The 19,484-nt window shown below is 41.6% G+C and overlaps 1 protein-coding gene across 2 annotated transcripts; it reads left to right on the top strand.

Annotated features, from left to right (window-relative positions):
• The first annotated feature begins 484 nt into the window (after nt 1–484).
• On the top strand, nt 485–9,771 carry LOC100706666 (microfibril-associated glycoprotein 4). 2 transcript variants are annotated; one of them, XM_003449405.5, is made up of 7 exons: nt 485–706; nt 1,793–1,846; nt 1,981–2,136; nt 4,496–4,531; nt 5,646–5,742; nt 6,728–6,895; nt 9,343–9,771. In XM_003449405.5, exons 2-7 carry the CDS (start codon nt 1,838–1,840, stop codon nt 9,594–9,596), a joined length of 720 nt encoding a protein of 239 aa, XP_003449453.1. In that variant the 5' UTR covers nt 485–706; nt 1,793–1,837; the 3' UTR covers nt 9,597–9,771. The 2 variants fall into 2 exon arrangements, with proteins under 2 accessions (XP_003449453.1, XP_019217720.1); XM_019362175.2 differs by lacking the exon at nt 4,496–4,531.
• The last annotated feature ends 9,713 nt before the right edge of the window (nt 9,772–19,484 follow it).

Genomic DNA, 19,484 nt, shown 5'->3' with positions numbered 1-19,484 from the left:
ATAATAATGTAATCAGTAGTCGTTTCTGTTATAATTGATCTCTATTTTATTTGATTCTTTTTGTTAATTTTCACATTGATTCTCATGTCTTACTTTATCGGCTCTCTTCCAATCTGTTCAGCTGTTGTCATTGTTTTATTAGTTTGGCATCTAAGAACTCTTTGTTGTTAATAACATATTAATAACTGTCAATACGTTTCTGTTATTGTTGTATTTCACAGTAACATTTACAGGATTGTTTGTTTTTTTCTGGGATGAATAACAGCTTTTTACAAATATGTACGCTTTGGCTGAAGGTTAGTTAACATGTTACTAGTTAACATTAAAGGGATGATTGGCTCAACAGAGCTCTGACTGTTTGTCAGCCTGGCTACAGTGCTGAAGAGAAACCTGGGGTTGTTCTTACTGATGAATATTCAGAGAGAGGTTTTGCTATTCTTATAGATAGCAAACCCCCCATTACAGACCAGTGCTGTGAGTCCAGGTCTGAGGGAGACTCCTTAGTGAAAACTGACACAGTGAGAAAGGCTTTGAGTGTTTTTCTCAACCCTGCAAACTGAAGTTATTTGGTCCTCTGTTGTCAGAGGTTTTTCTGGGAAGTGCGACCTCCACCTTCCCCACCCTGTTTGAGCTTGTGCTGCCTTCGGACTGCGGAGCAGAGACGGGAGCTGCAGTTGGAAGCCTGGCTGAGGAGAAACCTGCCAAAGTAAGAAGACATAAAAAATCAGCGGGAGAAGCTTCTCTGTGAATTTGTTCTTTATTCAGCCGCACTCTCTCTGCAGAGATCGTTTCCTCTTCATGAAGTGCTTACATCTGCTTTTGTTGTGATCTGTGTGTGTGTGTCTGTGTGCGTCTGTGTAAAATAGAATATAGATTAAGAGAAAATAGAATCATGGAAAGAACAATAGGAACAGAATCTTGATTTAATCTGTCACGGTCCTGCGTCAGTGACCGACTCTTATTAATAGTTTTTGGTTTTATTATTATTTTTCATTTCTAGTCTCTTGGTTTCTGCTTCTGTGCTCTTCATGTGTCTCCTCAGTCAGTCGGGTCCGTGTCTTTGTGATTGTCTCCTGTTTCCTGTTTTACTTTGACAGTCTTGTTTGCTATGACAGTGTTTTCAGTTCTGCTTCCTGCCTATCTTGTCTGATTACTCCCAGCTGTGCTTTCCTCCTGTTTCTCATTCCTTTGTGTATTTAAGCCCTTTGTCTTCCTGTTTGTTGCTGGATCGTCTGCGTATCGTCACTGTATTTCCCACGTCTCAGTTTTTCAGTTTCTTTATTCTTGCTTTTTAGGTTTTGTCAGTTTAGTCGTTGTCTTCCTGCACTGTTGTTTATCTTTTATGCCCCATAATTAAAGGCACGTTTTTTAGATTGAGTCTTTGTCGGTGTCTGAGCTTGGGTCCACACTCTCTCCACTTGTGGCAGATGTGACAGAGTCATTACTGGATAAACTTTATATCACGTTACAGAGGACAAAGCTGTTTCCCAACAGTTTCAGAAGAGGAAACCTTGTATGACCTCTCGAGCACATGCTGAGGAACACTAAAGTAAAACAATCACCATCAAATTATTTCCAGCGTTTCCTGTAAACACATATTGACATATTTAAAGTCTTTTATAAATCAGTGTTTGATCTCACCTCCATCCACACCCACTGGTGCTCCTCTGCTCAGTATGGTGAGTGTGTTTGATCTGGAGATCTGTCCACACACTGTTGTGCATCTATCTTAAACCATGCTTTTCACTGTATTGGCTGATCAGTAATTATTGATCTCTGCTTATAAATACAGCTCAGAGTCATCAGGATTTCATCAGATCACTTAGGCCGACCTCCGATGATGAAGGTATCTTTATATCTTCAAACTGACTGAACATTTATCAGTTCTTGTTCTTGTTCCTGCCTGTGTGGCAAAAACAGAAATGCTGCAGCTCCACATGATGTCTGACTGAAATAAAGTAAAATAAACATCTGTTCCAGCTGCTGTCAGTCCTCCTCCTCCTCCTGGTTCCTCTGCTGAGCAGCTGTGCTCCTCTCCTCCTCCCTCTGGACTGCAGCGACGTCTACAGCCAAGACAGCAGCCGACCCAGCGGCGTGTACACCATCTATCCCATCGGAGCCACGTCTGCTGTCCTGGTAAACTGGAAACAACTTCCTGTGAAGATCAGCTGATTGTTTAGTGCTGCTGTTCTCAAACTTCAGAGCGCCGCACCCCGACCAATCCTTTAATCATATCCCTCTCTGATCGTAACACAGCTGGAAAATGAAGTATTTCCTTTGTAACGTTTTTCTGGCAGATTTAAACTAATGTACAAAAGTCAAACCACAGTTCTCGGTACAAAGCAAAATGTTAAATGGCAGTGCTTCCAAATGATTTCATCCTATAACATTTACACCAACTCTTTACATTTGATTCAACCTACAAAACTACATCTTATCCTGTAAGTTTATAAAATTTCCAAAAGTGCATCTTTGAAAAATATAGCTTAAATTAAGCTGTCTTAATGAAAAATAGGATTATGTGGTGTGAAAAACCTCTTTCGACTGTCCGACTGCAGTACTTTCATAGCCCACCAGGGGGCTCACAGTTTGATTTAGTGCATAATGCGTGTATAACCAGTGATGGGAATAACAGCGTTGAAAGTGTTACTTATGGTGTTACATTTTTTTAGTAATTAGTAATCTAACTAAATACTATTTCTATTATTACTGTGCTGTTACCGTTACTAACACATTAATGCAGTGCGGACGCGTTACTGTTTTTCAGCACACAGATGGTTGAACCTGTCTTCAGCATACTGGGAGCTAGGGGGGCGAAAAAAATCGCTGCTGATTGGCTGAGGAAGAATAAAGTAGTCGTAGTAAACCAATCACGACCAATTTAAGATGACTTAGCAACAAGATACTATATAGCAGTTTTTAAATTGTGTTGATAGGTCACGTAAAACCAGAGTCATGAACACTATCATGATGTTTACTGTCTAAGGACAGCGCTAGCAAGCACTCTCTGCTCGCAACCAGAAGAAAAAGAAACAAAATAAAAAATACCCCTTTGGTTTGGTGGAAAAATGCACCATGTCGACCAATCAAAACATGATACAGCAACATGACATTTGGTTGTTTAGGAAGACGGGGAAGATTTAGGAGTGACGGAGAGAGAGAGAGAGAGAGAGAGAGAGAGCGAGTTTTGAGATGTGCGATTTGTGACCTTTAGTATGTTTGGAGTGTGTAGTTAGTGTGTTGTCTTGTGTTGTTAATGTGCAGTGTAGTTGATAGTTTTGTTGTGTGTCAGAACAATGAGGTGACTGCTGAATGTCACAGTTGCTGCCCAAAAAGCCACCAAAGGCAGATTACAGTGTAAACGCTCACTCCAGGTGAAAACAGGAGCAGTGACACAGCTGCTGCTGTCAGACCTGCAGGTATCAGGCTGTGATGTGCTCCGTTATCTTATAGTTGAAAGAAATTATTTATTGGAGTGGCACAAATAATTTGTGTGGCATCTTATTTGATGCAGAACAGCTGATTGTTCTGTAAATAGTTTGAAGTGGTTATAAAAAATGCATTGGCTGCATTTTTAGACAAATAGCTGCAAATAACTTTGTTGTTTGCAAAACTTGTGCATAGGTTTTTAAAACTTACAATTTATATTTGCATTTCAAGTTGTGAAAATGATTCATTAAACATGTTTGTGGTTGTTACAGTAAAAAATATAACTTTTTCTACTTGGACTTTATGTTTTTTGTTTGATTTTAGATCAATTGTGTTAATACAATATGTCAAAATGAAAAAATAACTGTAAATTCAGACAGGTGAGGTTGTGCTGAAAAGAATGATACCAAACAAGGCAAAGTAAATAATTTTAAAGGTGAAATATACAGGAAACATCAAAGTAGTCAAAAACAGCCAATTATACCCTGGACAGTTAAACAGTGAGGAAATAGTTACTTTTCCTAGTAATTAGTTACTTTTAGAATATTGTAACTCAGTTACTAACTCAGTTAATTTTTTGAAGAAGTAACTAGTAACTATAACTAATTACTTTTTCAAAGTAACTTGCCCAACACTGTGTATAACATGTTAATAACAGTGGGAAACGTCCACCATGAATACATTTAGTCTAATTCCTTTTTGATACTTGTGTAATGTGTGTGTGTGTGTGTGTGTGTGTGTGTGTGTGTGTGTGTGTGTGTACGGGTTCGTACTATCCTGGTGGGGACCAAAATCTGACATTTACTATACTGGTGGGGACTTTCTGCACCGTGGGGACCAAAATCCAGGTCCCCTCGGGGTTGAAAGCAATTTTCACACTGAAAATGGGGTTTTAGTGTCAGGGTTACAATTAGGTTATGGTTAGGTTTAGGGTAAGGGTTAGGGTTAGGCATTCATTTTTAATGGTTAGGGTTAGGGTAAGGGGCTAGGGAAACCATTATGTCAATGGGATGTCCCCACCAGGATAGCAAACCAGACATGTGTGTGTGTGTGTGTGTGTGCGCAGGTGTACTGTCACATGGACTCACAAGAACAGTGGACAGTAAGTATCTGCAGGAAAGTAATTACACTTCTTGTAACTCTTGAAGCAGACTGTTGGGATGTGTCACTGATTGGCTCTGCTGTGTGTGTTCATTATCTGTGGAAAGCTGTACGGTTTGTCTTATGGCCTTGAAAGAAAAGCAACTGGACTTTTGAAGACTTGAAGAAGTCCAGTTGCTTTTCTTTCCGACCTCCTTAGATGACCATGAGCTGGATGGCTGAGAACCTTCACAGACACAGAAGAAGTAGAAACCTTCACTGCTCACATCAGCTCAGTGGACAGAAACATAAAGTTCACCAGGAAGACACAAAGATAGCAGTTAGCTGTTAGTGGACTGTGCTGTTCACATTGAAGAGAATGGAAATGTTAATATTAAGCCCCCACACACGGACCAGTACCTCCTCTTTCACTCACACCACCCTCTGGAACACAAACTTGGAGTAATCAGGACCGGGCAGAAAACGTTCCCTCTAAGCCTGAAGGGAAGCTCTTAAAACATGTCCTAATTGGTCTTTCATCAAATCAGAAAAGATGCTCAGAAATGAAGGTCAGACACCAACTAGGGAGGATCAGAGGAACAAACAGAACAATTGTCATCCCTCATGTAGCAGGTTTATCAGAGAAACTCAGGAGCGTCTTCTCCAAGCACGACATCCCAGTGTACCCAGCCACACACTCAGACACAAACTGGTTCATCCCAAACACCAACTCAACAATGCAGGGAGGAGTGCTCAGACCTCTACACTGAAGACACCAAACAGCCACAACATAGAAGAGCCACCTCCATGGGACAAGACTCAGCAGTCCATCTGCATCTAAAGGACAAAGGTCACTCTTTGAGGATGCCAGTGTTCACATTTTGGACCGAGAAGACAGATGGTTTGAAAGAGGAGTGAAAGAAGCATCTATGTCCACTGTGAGCGACCATCTTTGAACAGAAGGCGGGGCTTATAACACCAACTGTCTGCCATCTATCTGGAGCACATGCTGAAAGACACTAAAACAAAACAACCACCTTGTTTCCATAATTTCTTCATTCCTCTCAAAGCTTTGCTTTTATTTACATTTAATGTTGTGTATTTTGCTAGTAACCACCTTCCTGCCTCCTCCCCAGGTGTTCCAGAGGAGGTTGGACGGCTCGGTGAACTTCTACAGACCCTGGGATCAGTACAAGACGGGCTTTGGTAACGCTGCTGGGGAGTACTGGCTCGGTGAGGACTGGGTGCTGTTTATCAGTCATTAAAAGCAACCCCGGCTATTAAGACATGTTTGCGCTAAGATATGTACTGTGCTTTCAAAGACATATATGTGGTATTAAAATGTTTTCCTTTTAAGCACATTTTATATAAAACCGATTTACCAGTTGGCCGCCATCTACTTCTCAGTGCACTCTGGTTAGGGATGTCATACGGTTGCACCGCATCGAGTTCACAGTTAGCAGCGGCTTCTGTTCAACCTTTCCAGTTTGAACCAGAGCAAACCGAGAGACAGGGTGAAAATAATCAACCAGTACTTAGTTTAGATGTAGATGAAAACAATCCGTCACACGAGGACGCGAGAGTGAGGGAAAACTACTGGTGTCTATACGGCTGCTGCTGGCCAATGGCAACGGCGACTCAGAGCGTTGTAAAGAGCTCAATTTTATGGCAGCAGCTATCCATGGTATCGCATAGCCGCATGATAAAAACATTAATAGAATTCAAATTTTTATTATACAGTGAAATTATGATATTGTAATTTTTACAGACTCTCGATGCAACTTTGATGCCGTATGTCTTAATCCAGATGTTCTTTGGGAAGCCCTTCTTAGCCTCCATGACCGGTATAATGCCGGTCTACCAAGTCGTCAGCAGGTCACTAATAGGCAAGTTAATTAATACTGCTGCTACACTATAAAAAACAAAACAGGTTAGCTAAATAAAAGCGCCTACTGCCGACAACCAACACGTCATCGTCCCAGAATGCATTGTGTGCGAAAAAACATGGCCACTCCCACGTTTTCAAAATAGTTTTAAACAACAAAGATTTAATGAATAACAATTTTTTTTTCTTATTCTCAAGTATGTTTTATGTAGTGGAGATAATTTGTAACATATTTAGAGTAACTTGTCATAATAGTCAGGGTTCCTTTTAAGCTCTCTGTTCATAAAGTAAAACCTCTGATGAGACTCAGATTTTGTTTGTGGTTGTTTTCAGGTCTGGAGAATCTTTTCCACCTGACCCAGAGAAAAAGGTACGAGCTGCTGGTCGACATGGAGGATTTTAATGGAAACAAGGTGTTTGCTCGTTACTCCTCGCTCTCCATCGATGGAGAGTCTGATGGCTACAGGCTACATGTGTCTGGATTCACTGATGGAGGGGCAGGTGGGTGAATACATATTTAAGTTGAAGTAGAACGCAAAGCTAAAGCCTTACTTCCACTGTGTTGGATAACACTGTCCTTACCTCAGCTGTGCTGGGCACTGTTGACTCCATCATGCTGATAAGATTTTCAGGAGAACTGCACGGCCACAAGCTGGAGGTTAAATAGACGAGGACTCCGATGAGTGGGATGTAAGACGGTGTAAGTCCTTTAGTCTTTCCAGCATGAAGTCTTAAGGAGTCTTAAGGGGGAAGCAGCTACAAACAGGATGAAGAGTGGTCTGTCCTGATGACATACCTGTGCAGGTATGGAGATTTCCAGGAAAGAGGGCAGTGGAGATTTTGACCAGAATGTTTAACACAAACTCAGAGAGTGATAGGATGATGAGGAAAAGCAAAGAGGTGGGATTACATCAGGGACCTGCTCTGAGCACATTCTTGTTGCCGGTGATGATGGACAGACTGACAGATGAGGTCAGGCAGGAGTCTCTGTGGATGATGATGTTTGGACGGACATGAGTCCGTCAGAGGGTCTGAGCATGTGCAGAGGAGGGAGGGTGGAGGAGGAAGACGGAGCTGCCAGGCAGGAGGAGAAGAGGAAGAGCTCAGAGAGGTTCATGGATGTAGTGAAGGAGGACATGCAGAGGGTTGGAGTGACAGAGGAGGATGCTGGGAGGTGGAGGTGGAGGCAGATGATCTGCTGTGGAGACTCCTAATAGGGAGGAGCTGAAATGAGAAGGTTAAAAGTTATGCTCACTTTATAACATCTTTGAGGCGCATTTAAAGTTGTCCAATCACCAGCTGAGAAGGAATCTGCAGGATTCATGTCCTGCTCTGATGGCTACATCGATCACTACGGCCGTCTTCGTCTGCTTGTCCACCACCACTATGTCCGGTTGGTTTGCCATCAGCATTTTGTCCGTCTGTATCTGGAAGTCCTACAGGATCTTAGCTCGGTCCAATCCAATTTTATTTATAAAGCACTTTAACATAGCCAGCACAGGACCAAAGTGCTGTAGAGAAAATAATTCAAAAACAGAATAACAGAAAACAGCAAAAATAAATAAATAAAACACGTAATACATAAAAAATTAAAACAGCCCTGTATTTAAAAAACAAGATAGAACAGCATAAACAGCATAGAATCAACTAAAAACAACTGAAACAAACTAAAACTAAAACCAACATCTCACGTGGTGTCAAAGGTCAGGGTAAAGAGGTGGTTTTCCGGAGTGACTTAGAAACAGGAAGAGGAGAGGCCTGTCTGATGTCTAAAGGAAGCTCGTTCCACAGTTTGGAGCTGCTGCAGCAAAAGCACGATCTCCTCTAAGTTTACACCCAGACCTGGGTACATGCAGGAGCAGCTGACCTGAGAGAGCGGGTGGGTGTATGAGGCTGTAGCAGCTCAGAGAGATACGATGTACAAGGCCATGGAGGGCTTTAAAAGCAAATATAAGAATTTTAAAATGAATCCTAAATCTAATGGGCAGCCAGTGAAGTGAAGCTAAAACAGGAGAAATGTGCTCAAACTTTCTTGTCAGTTAAAAGATGAGCTGCAGCATTTTGCACCCTCTGTAGATGAGTCATATATGATGCGCTGACTCCAATATAAAGTGCATTTCAGTAATCCAGCCGAGTGCTAACAAAGGCGTGGATATTGGTCCTTGACCACCCTCCCATTTTGACTTCCTGTCAGGGTTCCTTGACCCAGTGTTTTTGGTTTTGTCAGGTTCAGTTTATTTCTCACTCATTGTGTGGTGTTCTAGTTATTTCCATGTATCATTAGTTAGATTATGTTCAGCTGTGTACTCACTGGTCTCTCATCATCACCATCAGCCTGTGTATTTAAGTCCTCAGCTCCTTCCAGTTCGTTGTCGTGTCATTGTTGATGTTGTTAATTAATGTGTTCAGTTCAGTCAGTCAGACATCTGATGTTCTGCTCGTCCCACTCACTATAATAAACTCCATCAACTCTCACCGTGAGTCCTGCGTTTGGGTCCCTTCTTCTCTTCCTCTCATCCACACACGAGGCTCCTTACACTTCCAGGTTATACTCAGCACAGATGTTTCTGTACACTATGCCGGCCACTTGGTTATGGCGTTCCATGTATGCCTTGCCTGCCAGCTTCTGGCACCCTGCTGTTATGTGCTGGATTGTCTCATCTTTACACAGCCTGCACCTGCGGTCTTGCCTGGTGTGATAGACCCCAGCCTCTATGGATCTTGTGCTCAGAGCTTGTTCTTGTGCTGCTATGATTAGTGCCTCCGTGCTGGCTTTCAGTCCAGCTTTGTCAGCCATCTCCTCTATCTTCTTCTTCTTTCTTGCTTCTTTCTCCATATCATGAGTCCAGTCTGTGTCGTGGTCCACTGAGAACACTCCCACTACACCTGCTGACCAATCTGACTGGCATTAGTGGTAATGTTGGGATTGTTCATCTGTGTTTCTGAAGGAGACAGTCTGAGTGCTCACAACGGAAAGAAGTTCAGCACGTTTGACGAAGACCAGGACAGCTCGTCAGGGAACTGTGCCAAAACATATCTGGGTGCGTTCTGGTACAACAACTGTCACTTTGCAAACCCTAACGGGGTTTATCGTTGGGGGGCTGATGGGACTATCCATGGTGTTGGTGTGGAGTGGAAACAATGGAAGGGTTTTGACTACTCCCTGAAGACCATCAGCATGAAGATCCGTCCTGTGCAGTAAATCTCTCTCTTTCTTGTAATCTCAGAGAATCTTTAACTTTCAGAATCAGTAGATGACATGAATGTTTCAGAGCAGCAGTCAGACTGTGAGTGTGTGGAAAAGTCTCACTAAATTTGTGAAACTCTGATACCTGATATGAATCATTATCAGATGCATGCTGATAATAAATGAGAATCAAACGTCTCTTGTTGTCTCCTGTGTCTTTCTTTGCTGCCCTCTAGTGGTCATAGTAACAAACTACAGCTGCACCTTCTTCAGGGGCAAAAATGCAAATATTAAGTTTCCAGATTAATTTAATATCTATTATCAATAATCAATCACATGACTTCTCATAATTTCACTGTAGTATTAATGAGATGAATATACACAATTTAATGCCAAAACATTGGCTCCAAAACTGAGCCTGAAATGATCGTCAAAGTAAAATGGTTGTTTAAATGGTGCAGTAGAAGCAGACATCAAATACAAACACCCAGCACATGGGTCACACACGGGTCAAGGTGTGTGTGGAGGTTGAACTGCCTGGACGGGGACATACGGCGTTACGGCAGTTGGTTACATCACCTCTTAGAACTGCAGAACCTAAACAGAAGTCCTGGACCCCTGAGAGCCGACACAGACAGGTTCTCAATGTATTCTGGTTTCTATGATGTCCCTGAGTGAGTCACCAGCTTTACCTGACTTCATTTTCAGGGACAAGATTGCCTTAAAATTCCCTCCCAAACTCTTCCAAAACTAAGGCACTGAGTGTGTGTGTGTGTGTGTGCATGTGCGAGCACGTATATGTGTGTGTGTATGCATGTGCACGTGAGTGAGTGTGTGTGGATCTATCTTAACATTGACAATGGATATGAGGAAATTCTTTCTATCATATCTCACTTGTATGACAGATTTGCTAATGTGTTGGGTAAAGTAGACAAAACCAAATATAGAGACCAGCCACGGATAACTAAAAGTCTAAAAAATACCTGTAAAATAAAGATTATACAAAGTTTTGAAGCTAAGAACAGTGGAATGTGAAAATAAATATAAGATATATAAATATAAAATAAAATAAACTCAAGTATATTGAGATGTAGCAAAAACAGCACTAATACGGTGTAAACAAAGCTAACTTTGTTGATACTGATGGAGTTAATATCATCAACATAAATGCCCATCCAGTCGTACAGAAATTTATAAGAATGACTTTTTCCAGAAGTGAGTTGTTGGAAAGTGAGTGATGAAACGTTTCTTCCAGTGAAAACAGCAGAGTCAGCATTCTGTTGTTTTCACTGTAAAACTGTCAGGTCTGTGGTGCGGGCCCACCTAAACACTGAGCACATGCACCGTGGCCACGTGGACCGACTCGGACCGTGGCCACATGAGATGAACAGATGAGCCAACGAGGGACAAAGGAAAACACACTATAAATAAACGGCAGGATGATCAGGGAAGTGAAACACAAGAGGAACTAATCAGACATAAGGAGACGGGGGAAGCAAAATTAAACTCAATGAACACAGGACAAGAGACTGTCAAAATAAAACAGGAAGTAAGATACCACCAGCTTGAAACAGGGACTGGGGAGAGACAGAGAGGGAACACCAAAGAGAAGAACTGAAGACTAATGAAATATACCAAATACAGGACATAGAAATAATCATGAACCTAAGAATCACAGAGTATGTAAACATAAACAGCATCATGTCCATAAACTAGAAAATACTGGGTCACACACCTGGAAAATACCCCAAACACATTCAAATATTGATGTCATTCCTTTGTATGAAACTGATCATAAACGTGTTTTGAAAGCACACACCATCCCTGGGTATTCAAAAATATATATATAAAAAAAATCTTGTTGTTATTCTGAATGATTTCATTGATAAGCTGACGTGGTCCCTCAGTCCTCCTGAGCTGCTGGCTCCAGGTTTTGTTTTCTCCCCGTGTCTCTCTCTTCTGTGTCCGTCTGTCTGTCTATGGGCGGGACTTACTGCAGCTTCCCGCCTCTGGCTGAACGCACCTGCAGTAATCAACCACCTGTCCCACATTATGTCATCAGGAGGCCGCTACATAAGGTGGTGGCTGAGACTGATTCTTTGTTGGATTGTTGAAGGATGCGGTTAGTGGACCGCGGTGTCCTCAGCTCGTTTATGTGCTTATCCTGTTCATCGTCCTTCTTCATGTCCAGACCTTCCCTGGAGTGTTTGGAGAGACGACCTGAGCTGAGCGAGTGAGGAGTGTTGGATTGTTTGGAGCCCCCTTCCCATTTCCCCCCATCGTTCCCTGTATATATCACCCAGGTGTTTTCTTGTCCCTGTAAATAAACACACTAAACACTCGGCGGTGTGTTCTTGACATAAACATCATACTTCGTGAACAACTGTACAAAGAGTTCATCTGTAGCTGATTTGATATGGGCAGAACTTTGTGCCATCAGAAACTGAATCTGAATAAGTTGAATTTGAATTTGGATTGCTCGGATTGAATCTGGTCCCTCTTGTGCCTTCATCTAGACAAGAGACATTTACTTGACCACTCTCGCGTGCTCTATACCTACATCACCTTCCCTGACAGTCGTAGCTTGGCTCATCTGAGGGTGAAATTATAAGAATGTGTTATTTTGCAAAGTGCTCTCTAGGGTTCCTAAATAAAATATGGCATTGAGGTCATTTCTTTTGAATTGATCCCTTCTTCTGAAATATAAGAACCTCTCCTGGTTTTAATGGCACTTTGGATTTCCTTACTTTCTGCTCCACTCCCAACCCCAAATAGAAGCTGACAAGCTGACACAGTAACATGGAAGAAGGAAAGAAGTTGGCAAGGACTACTAAAGATAAACCTAATGCCTAACAATGAAAACAATGAAAAATGTAAAATAATAATAAAGATCAAAGATGAAGTAACACAAGTTTTCTTTAGTTTTTTGTTTATTCCAGATGATCATCCAGATGTCTGTGACATGTGATGACAAACACCATAATGGAAGGCCTTAGTCATCACATGCTTAAACTCATATATTTTTTGCATATGCTGAACAGGCAGTCAGACGTGCTGTAAATGTGGGGTAGAAAACTGCATGAACACCATACAGCAGTGTCCTGAAACGTTTCCATTTTTCCTTGTTGCAACACACCTGAATACTATTAGTAGGTCATTAGTAAGACTAGAGTACTTGACTACATCCTGAGGTGGCAATTCAACCATTTGGATTCATGTTACAGCAGCTCATGAGTGAATTAACATGGTCCGCAAGTTTTGAGATGTGAGAGATTTGTGACGTTTAGCGTGTTTGGAGTGTGTAGTTAGTGTGTAGTGAAGTGGATAGTTTTGTGTTGTGTGTCAGAACAATGAGGCGACTGCTGAATGTTACAGGTGCTGCCAAAAAGCCATTTAATGGTTTTTGTCTGAGTTTAGATCAGTTGTGCTAATACAGTGTCAAAATGAAAACATAACTCTGACACAGAAGAGCTTTTAGAGGTTTTATTCTTGCTGTCAACCCGTCTTGGACTCTGTGGCTCCTTTAAAAACCAGGCAGCCTAAGGCTAAACCTGAGCCTTGGTTTAATGAGAGCACTCGTGCTGTTAAGAGGGAATGTCGTCGAGCAGAACAGATGTGGAAAAAGGATAAACTGCATGCATCATTTCAAATTCTCAAATTCTGCTGGCATCGCTACCAGAGCACTGTTAAAGAGGTAAAAAGGGAATATTTTGCAAATATTATTTCTTCCAACGGTCATAACCCACGTGTGTTATTTAAGACCAGAAGATCTTAATACTCCACTGAATGTCTGTTTGGAAGTTTCGCCTGATATTTGCAATAATTTTCTGAACTTTTTTCTTGAAAAGGTTGTCACCACCAGGCTCTGATCACAGCTCCTGACTCTGACCCCTCTGTCTCTGACCCTCGCACTGCTGTTTTTACTCAGTTTGATCTTGTGACGCTCTCCACTTCAGAGGATGTGGTTCGCCATATTAAGCCCACAGGTTCCCCTCGGGATCCTTTTCCTCCACAATTTTTTAAAGAAAGTTTTCCAAGTATAGGACAGTATGTCCTTGACATCATTAACAGCAGTCTGTCTTCTGGTGTGGTTCCTGCAAATTTCAAACATGTAGTAGTGCAGCCACTGCTTAAAAAACCTGGCCTTGATCACACAGTTTTAGCTAATTATAGGCCTATTTCCAAGCTGCCTGTACTCTCCAAGGTTTTAGAGAAAATTGTTTTTAGTTAACTGAAAGATTTTCTAGATAAAATGGCATCCTTAAGACAGGATATTTCTAACTTTAGAGATGTTGCACAAATGGAAGAAAGCAGTCTTACATATTTGTTTAATATGTGCGTTGAAGGACATGTCCTGGTCAAAAATGACTCCAAGGTTCCTCACAGTGTTACTGGAGGCCAAGGTAATGCCATCCAGAGTAAGAATCTGGTTAGATACCATGTTTCTAAGATTTTCAGGGCCGAGTACAATAACCTCAGTTTGATCTGAATTAAGAAGCAGAAAGTTAGCGGCCATCCAGGTCTTTATGTCTTTAAGACATTCCTGCAGTTTAACTAATTGATGTGTGTTACCTGGCTTCATGGATAGATAGAGCTGCGTGTCATCTGCATAGCAGTGAAAATGTATGCTATGTCTTCTAATGATGCTGCCTAAGGGAAGCATGTATAATGTAAACAGAATTGGTCCTAGCACTGAACCCTGTGGAACTCCATAATTAACCTCAGTGACCATATTTGATTTCTACGATTTTTTGAATGAAAACAAACGCTGTTGTGACAGTGATGCACACCATCTTGTTGGTATATGTATAATTTCTATACATTTTACATCAGATAAAAACTTTGGTTGTAAGATTCAGATAATTATTTATTAAAAGCGAGACATTTTAAATGAGAATAAGTAAGAAAAGTATTTCCTTGTGCCCCCCTTTCCCTGTTAATGCCCTACCTGGCCCCCTGGCAAAACTTTGCTAGACCCGCCCCTGCACAGTTACCAGCTGTCAGCTACTTAGAAAAGGATCCTGGTGTTATTTGTCTCTCAGAAACAGTTCATAACTTCCCTTCAACTCATCCATGTCACCTAAAAGGTAAACCTGTTTCTCCATCACCTGTTCAGCTCTGATGATTCAGTAAGGACATCTCCTGGTTTCATCTTCATGTTTCCCTCTCACCAGATATCCAAACCGACATCATGACCAGCAGCTTTACAGCTGTGGCTCCAGCAAACATCAGCTGATACTAGAAATTAATATTAAATAAATTCTAACAACAGCTGATCAAGCTTAAACGTGCTGCTGTTGTTTAGCGCGACATCCACTGGTTTCCTCTTTCTGGCGCAAAGTGGGCGATAAACAAACAAGAGAAAAGCCGATCAGCTGATCATTGATCAGTTTCATGATTGAAGTAGCAACAGGAGAGGGAGGGGAGAGAATGAGAGAAGAAGAGGCAGCTGTGCAGCAAAGACAGAATAACTCCAGCTTTGTGTCTTTTTCCATTCTAGCTGAAGTACGGGACAAACTGTGTTCCTTCTCAGCTCAACACGAAACGCGTAATATTTTCTCTGAATATGAAACGATTCCATTTTTTACGGGACGGTTGGCAACTCTACTAACTAACCTTATGAATAAAATAAAGTTCAACATCAGTAACATCACAGCACCCACCCAGCTGTATATAAACTCCGTCATGCTAGCTAGCACGCAGTACGAGTTATTGTAACTGACTGTAAAAAGTCAGCACAACGAAAATAAACTAAACTTGGTTTATATCTGACCCAGATAGACTGCAGGTCATAACTTCTTACCTGAAGTTCAGTTCACCTGACACTTGGACCGGCGGCCACCTCGGGTCTCTGCTCCTCCTGCCTCCCCTTTCCCTCATCCACCTGCTGGCCTCTGTGGAAGCTCCGCCTTAGCCACCACCAAACAACTGAGTTATTTTTACACATCGGCCAGCATCTGGCCAATCCACCACCTTTCATTGTTTATACCGTTACAAAAACAACAACAACAACAAAACCATTGACCCGTAAAAATTTAAAATTACCATCGGGCATACCGGGCATGGTTGGTACGAGGGAATTTTTTTTTTGCAGTTCGTCTGAAAAGATGTACTTGCGCTTTGGGATCTTTTAAACATCATTAGGAGCGTTGCTGCGCGCTGTCAGTCCCGTCGGTGAGCGCAGAACAAGCACTCACAAAGCAGCAGTTCGGGGATGACGTCACACACATGGGTCCTCTGTCGGAATATAGGAAAACCCGGACATTTTTATCAACCTCGAAAATCCCTCCGGACGCCCCGGACAGAACGTGAAAGGTGGACATGTCCGGGGAAAAGAGGACAGTTGGTCACCCTACCTCAGTGTGTGAAGAGGACTCTCCATTTACATGAACAAATTGGAGTCTGTTAAATAGATATGATACAAACCACTGCAGTGCAGTACCTGTAATACCTACAGCATGTTCTAATGGCTCTAATAGGATATTATGGTCGACAGTATCGAACGCAGCACTGAGGTCTAGCAGGACAAGCACAGAGATGAGTCCACTGTCAGAGGCCATAAGAAGATCATTTGTAACCTTCACTAAAGCTGTTTCTGTGCTGTGATGAGCTCTGAAACCTGACTGAAACGCTTCAAATAAGCCATTCCTCTGCAGATGATCTGTTAGCTGTTTGACAACTACTCTTTCAAGGATGTTTGATATGAAAGGAAGGTTGGAGATTGGCCTATAATTAGCTAAGACTGCTGGGTCTAGAGATGCTTTTTAAGTAAAGGTTTAACTACAGCCAGCTTGAAGGCCTGTGGTACATAGCCGATTATTAGAGATAGGTTGATCATATTTAAGATCGAAGAATTAATTAATGGCAGGACTTCTTTGAGCAGTTTTGTAGGAATGGGGTCTAAAAGACACGTTGATGGTTTGGAGGAATTAATTATTGAAGTTAACTCAGAAAGATCAATTGGAGAAAAAGAGTCTAAATGAATATCAATGGTACTGAAAGTAGCTGTAGATAATATTACATCTGTGGGATGATTATTGGTAATTTTTTCTCTAATGATTAAAATGTTATTTGTGAAGAAGTTCATGAAGTCATTACTACAGGGAGTGCAGAATTATTAGGCAAATGAGTGTTTTGTCCACATCATCCTCTTCATGCATGTTGTCTTACTCCAAGCTGTATAGGCTCGAAAGCCTACTACCAATTAAGCATATTAGGTTATGTGCATCTCTGTAATGAGAAGGGGTGTGGTCTAATGACATCAACACCCTATATCAGGTGTGCATAATTATTAGACAACTTCCTTTCCTTTGGCAAAATGGGTCAAAAGAAGGACTTGACAGGCTCAGAAAAGTCAAAAATAGTGAGATATCTTGCAGAGGGATGCAGCAGTCTTAAAATTGCAAAGCTTCTGAAGCGTGATCATCGAACAATCAAGCGTTTCATTCAAAATAGTCAACAGGGTCGCAAGAAGCGTGTGGAAAAACCAAGGCGCAAAATAACTGCCCATGAACTGAGAAAAGTCAAGCGTGCAGCTGCCAAGATGCCACTTGCCACCAGTTTGGCCATATTTCAGAGCTGCAACATCACTGGAGTGCCCAAAAGCACAAGGTGTGCAATACTCAGAGACATGGCCAAGGTAAGAAAGGCTGAAAGACGACCACCACTGAACAAGACACACAAGCTGAAACGTCAAGACTGGGCCAAGAAATATCTCAAGACTGATTTTTCTAAGGTTTTATGGACTGATGAAATGAGAGTGAGTCTTGATGGGCCCGTGGCTGGATTGGTAAAGGGCAGAGAGCTCCAGTCCGACTCAGACACCAGCAAGGTGGAGGTGGAGTACTGGTTTGGACTGGTATCATCAAAGATGAGCTTGTGGGGCCTTTTCGGGTTGAGGATGGAGTCAAGCTCAACTCCCAGTCCTACTGCCAGTTTCTGGAAGACACCTTCTTCAAGCAGTGGTACAGGAAGAAGTCTGCATCCTTCAAGAAAAACATGATTTTCATGCAGGACAATGCTCCATCACACGCGTCCAAGTACTCCACAGCGTGGCTGGCAAGAAAGGGTATAAAAGAAGAAAAACTAATGACATGGCCTCCTTGTTCACCTGATCTGAACCCCATTGAGAACCTGTGGTCCATCATCAAATGTGAGATTTACAAGGAGGGAAAACAGTACACCTCTCTGAACAGTGTCTGGGAGGCTGTGGTTGCTGCTGCATGCAATGTTGATGGTGAACAGATCAAAACACTGACAGAATCCATGGATGGCAGGCTTTTGAGTGTCCTTGCAAAGAAAGGTGGCTATATTGGTCGCTGATTTGTTTTTGTTTTGTTTTTGAATGTCAGAAATGTATATTTGTGAATGTGGAGATGTTATATTGGTTTCACTGGTAAAAATAAATCATTGAAATGGGTATATATTTGTTTTTTGTTAAGTTGCCTAATAATTATGCACAGTAATAGTCACCTGCACACATAGATATCCCCCTAAAATAGCTAAAACTAAAAACTACTTCCAAAAACATTCAGCTTTGATATTAATGAGTTTTTTGGGTTCATTGAGAACATGGTTGTTGTTCAATAATACAATTATTCCTCAAAAATACAACTTGCCTAATAATTCTGCACTCCCTGTAGTTAACGTTAAAGGGATTGTTGGCTCAGTAGTGCTCTGACTGTTTGTCAGCCTGGCTACAGTGCTGAAGAGAAACCTGGGGTTGTTCTTATTTTCTTCAATCAGTGATGAATAGTAAGATGTTCTGGCTTTGCGGAGGGCTTTCTTATAAAGCAGCAAACTATTTCTCCAGGCTAAATGATGATCCTCTAAATTTGTGACACGCCATTTCCTCTCCAGCTTACGAGTTATCTGCTTTAGGCGACGTGTTTGAGAATTATACCACGGAGTCAGGTACATCTGATTTGAGGCCTTAGTTTTCACAGGAGCTACAGTATCCAGAGTCGTATGTAGTGAGGAGGTAAAATTATTAACAAGATAATCGACCTCTGTTGGAGTAGCGTTCAGATAGCTGCTCTGCTCTATGTTGGTACAGGGCATTGAAGATGATAACAGTGGGTGGATTATATTCTTAAACTTAGTTACAGCACTTTCAGAAAGACATCTACTGTGATAAAGTCTACTCTCCACTGCTGTGTAATCAATTATTGTAAATGTAAATGTTATCAGGAAATGATCGGACAGCAGAGGGTTTTCAGGAAACACTGTTAAATGTTCAGTTTCTATGCCATATGTTAAAACAAGATCTAGAGTGTGATTAAAGTGGTGGGTGGGTCCTTTTACAGTTTGACAGAAGCCAATTGAGTCTAATAACAGATTAAATGCGATGTTGAGGCTGTCATTTTTAGCATCTACATGGATGTTAAAATCACCCACAATAATTATTTTATCTGAGCTGAGCACTAAATCAGATAAAAAGTCTGAGAAATCAGAGAGAAACTCTGTGTAAGGCCCAGGTGGACGATAGATGATAACAAGTAAGACTGGTTTCTGAGTTTTACAGCTGGGGTGGACGAGGCTAAGCATCAGGCTTTCAAATGAATTAAAAGTCTTTCTGGGTCTTTGGTTGATTAATAGGCTGGTGTGAAAAATTGCTGCCACACCGCCCCCTCGGCCTGTGCTTCGAGGTTTCTGGTAGTTAGAATGACTCGGGGGTGTTGATTCATTTAAACTAACATAATCATCCTGCTGCAACCAGGTTTCTGTAAGGCAGAGTAAATCGATTTGTTGATCAATTATTAAGTCATGTACTAACAGAGACTTGGAGGAGAAAGACCTAATATTTAATAATCCACATTTCACTGTTTTACTCTTTGGTTCAGATGTGGATACTGTATTGTTCTTTCTTTGTGATTTTTTATGTTTAAGTTGTTTATTGCCAAT

This window comes from Oreochromis niloticus, linkage group LG8, assembly GCF_001858045.2.
Source record: "Oreochromis niloticus isolate F11D_XX linkage group LG8, O_niloticus_UMD_NMBU, whole genome shotgun sequence".
In the NCBI taxonomy this organism is placed as follows: domain Eukaryota; kingdom Metazoa; phylum Chordata; class Actinopteri; order Cichliformes; family Cichlidae; genus Oreochromis; species Oreochromis niloticus.
Note: the sequence above shows the minus strand (reverse complement) of the source record. Positions and strands in the feature narration are given on the sequence as shown.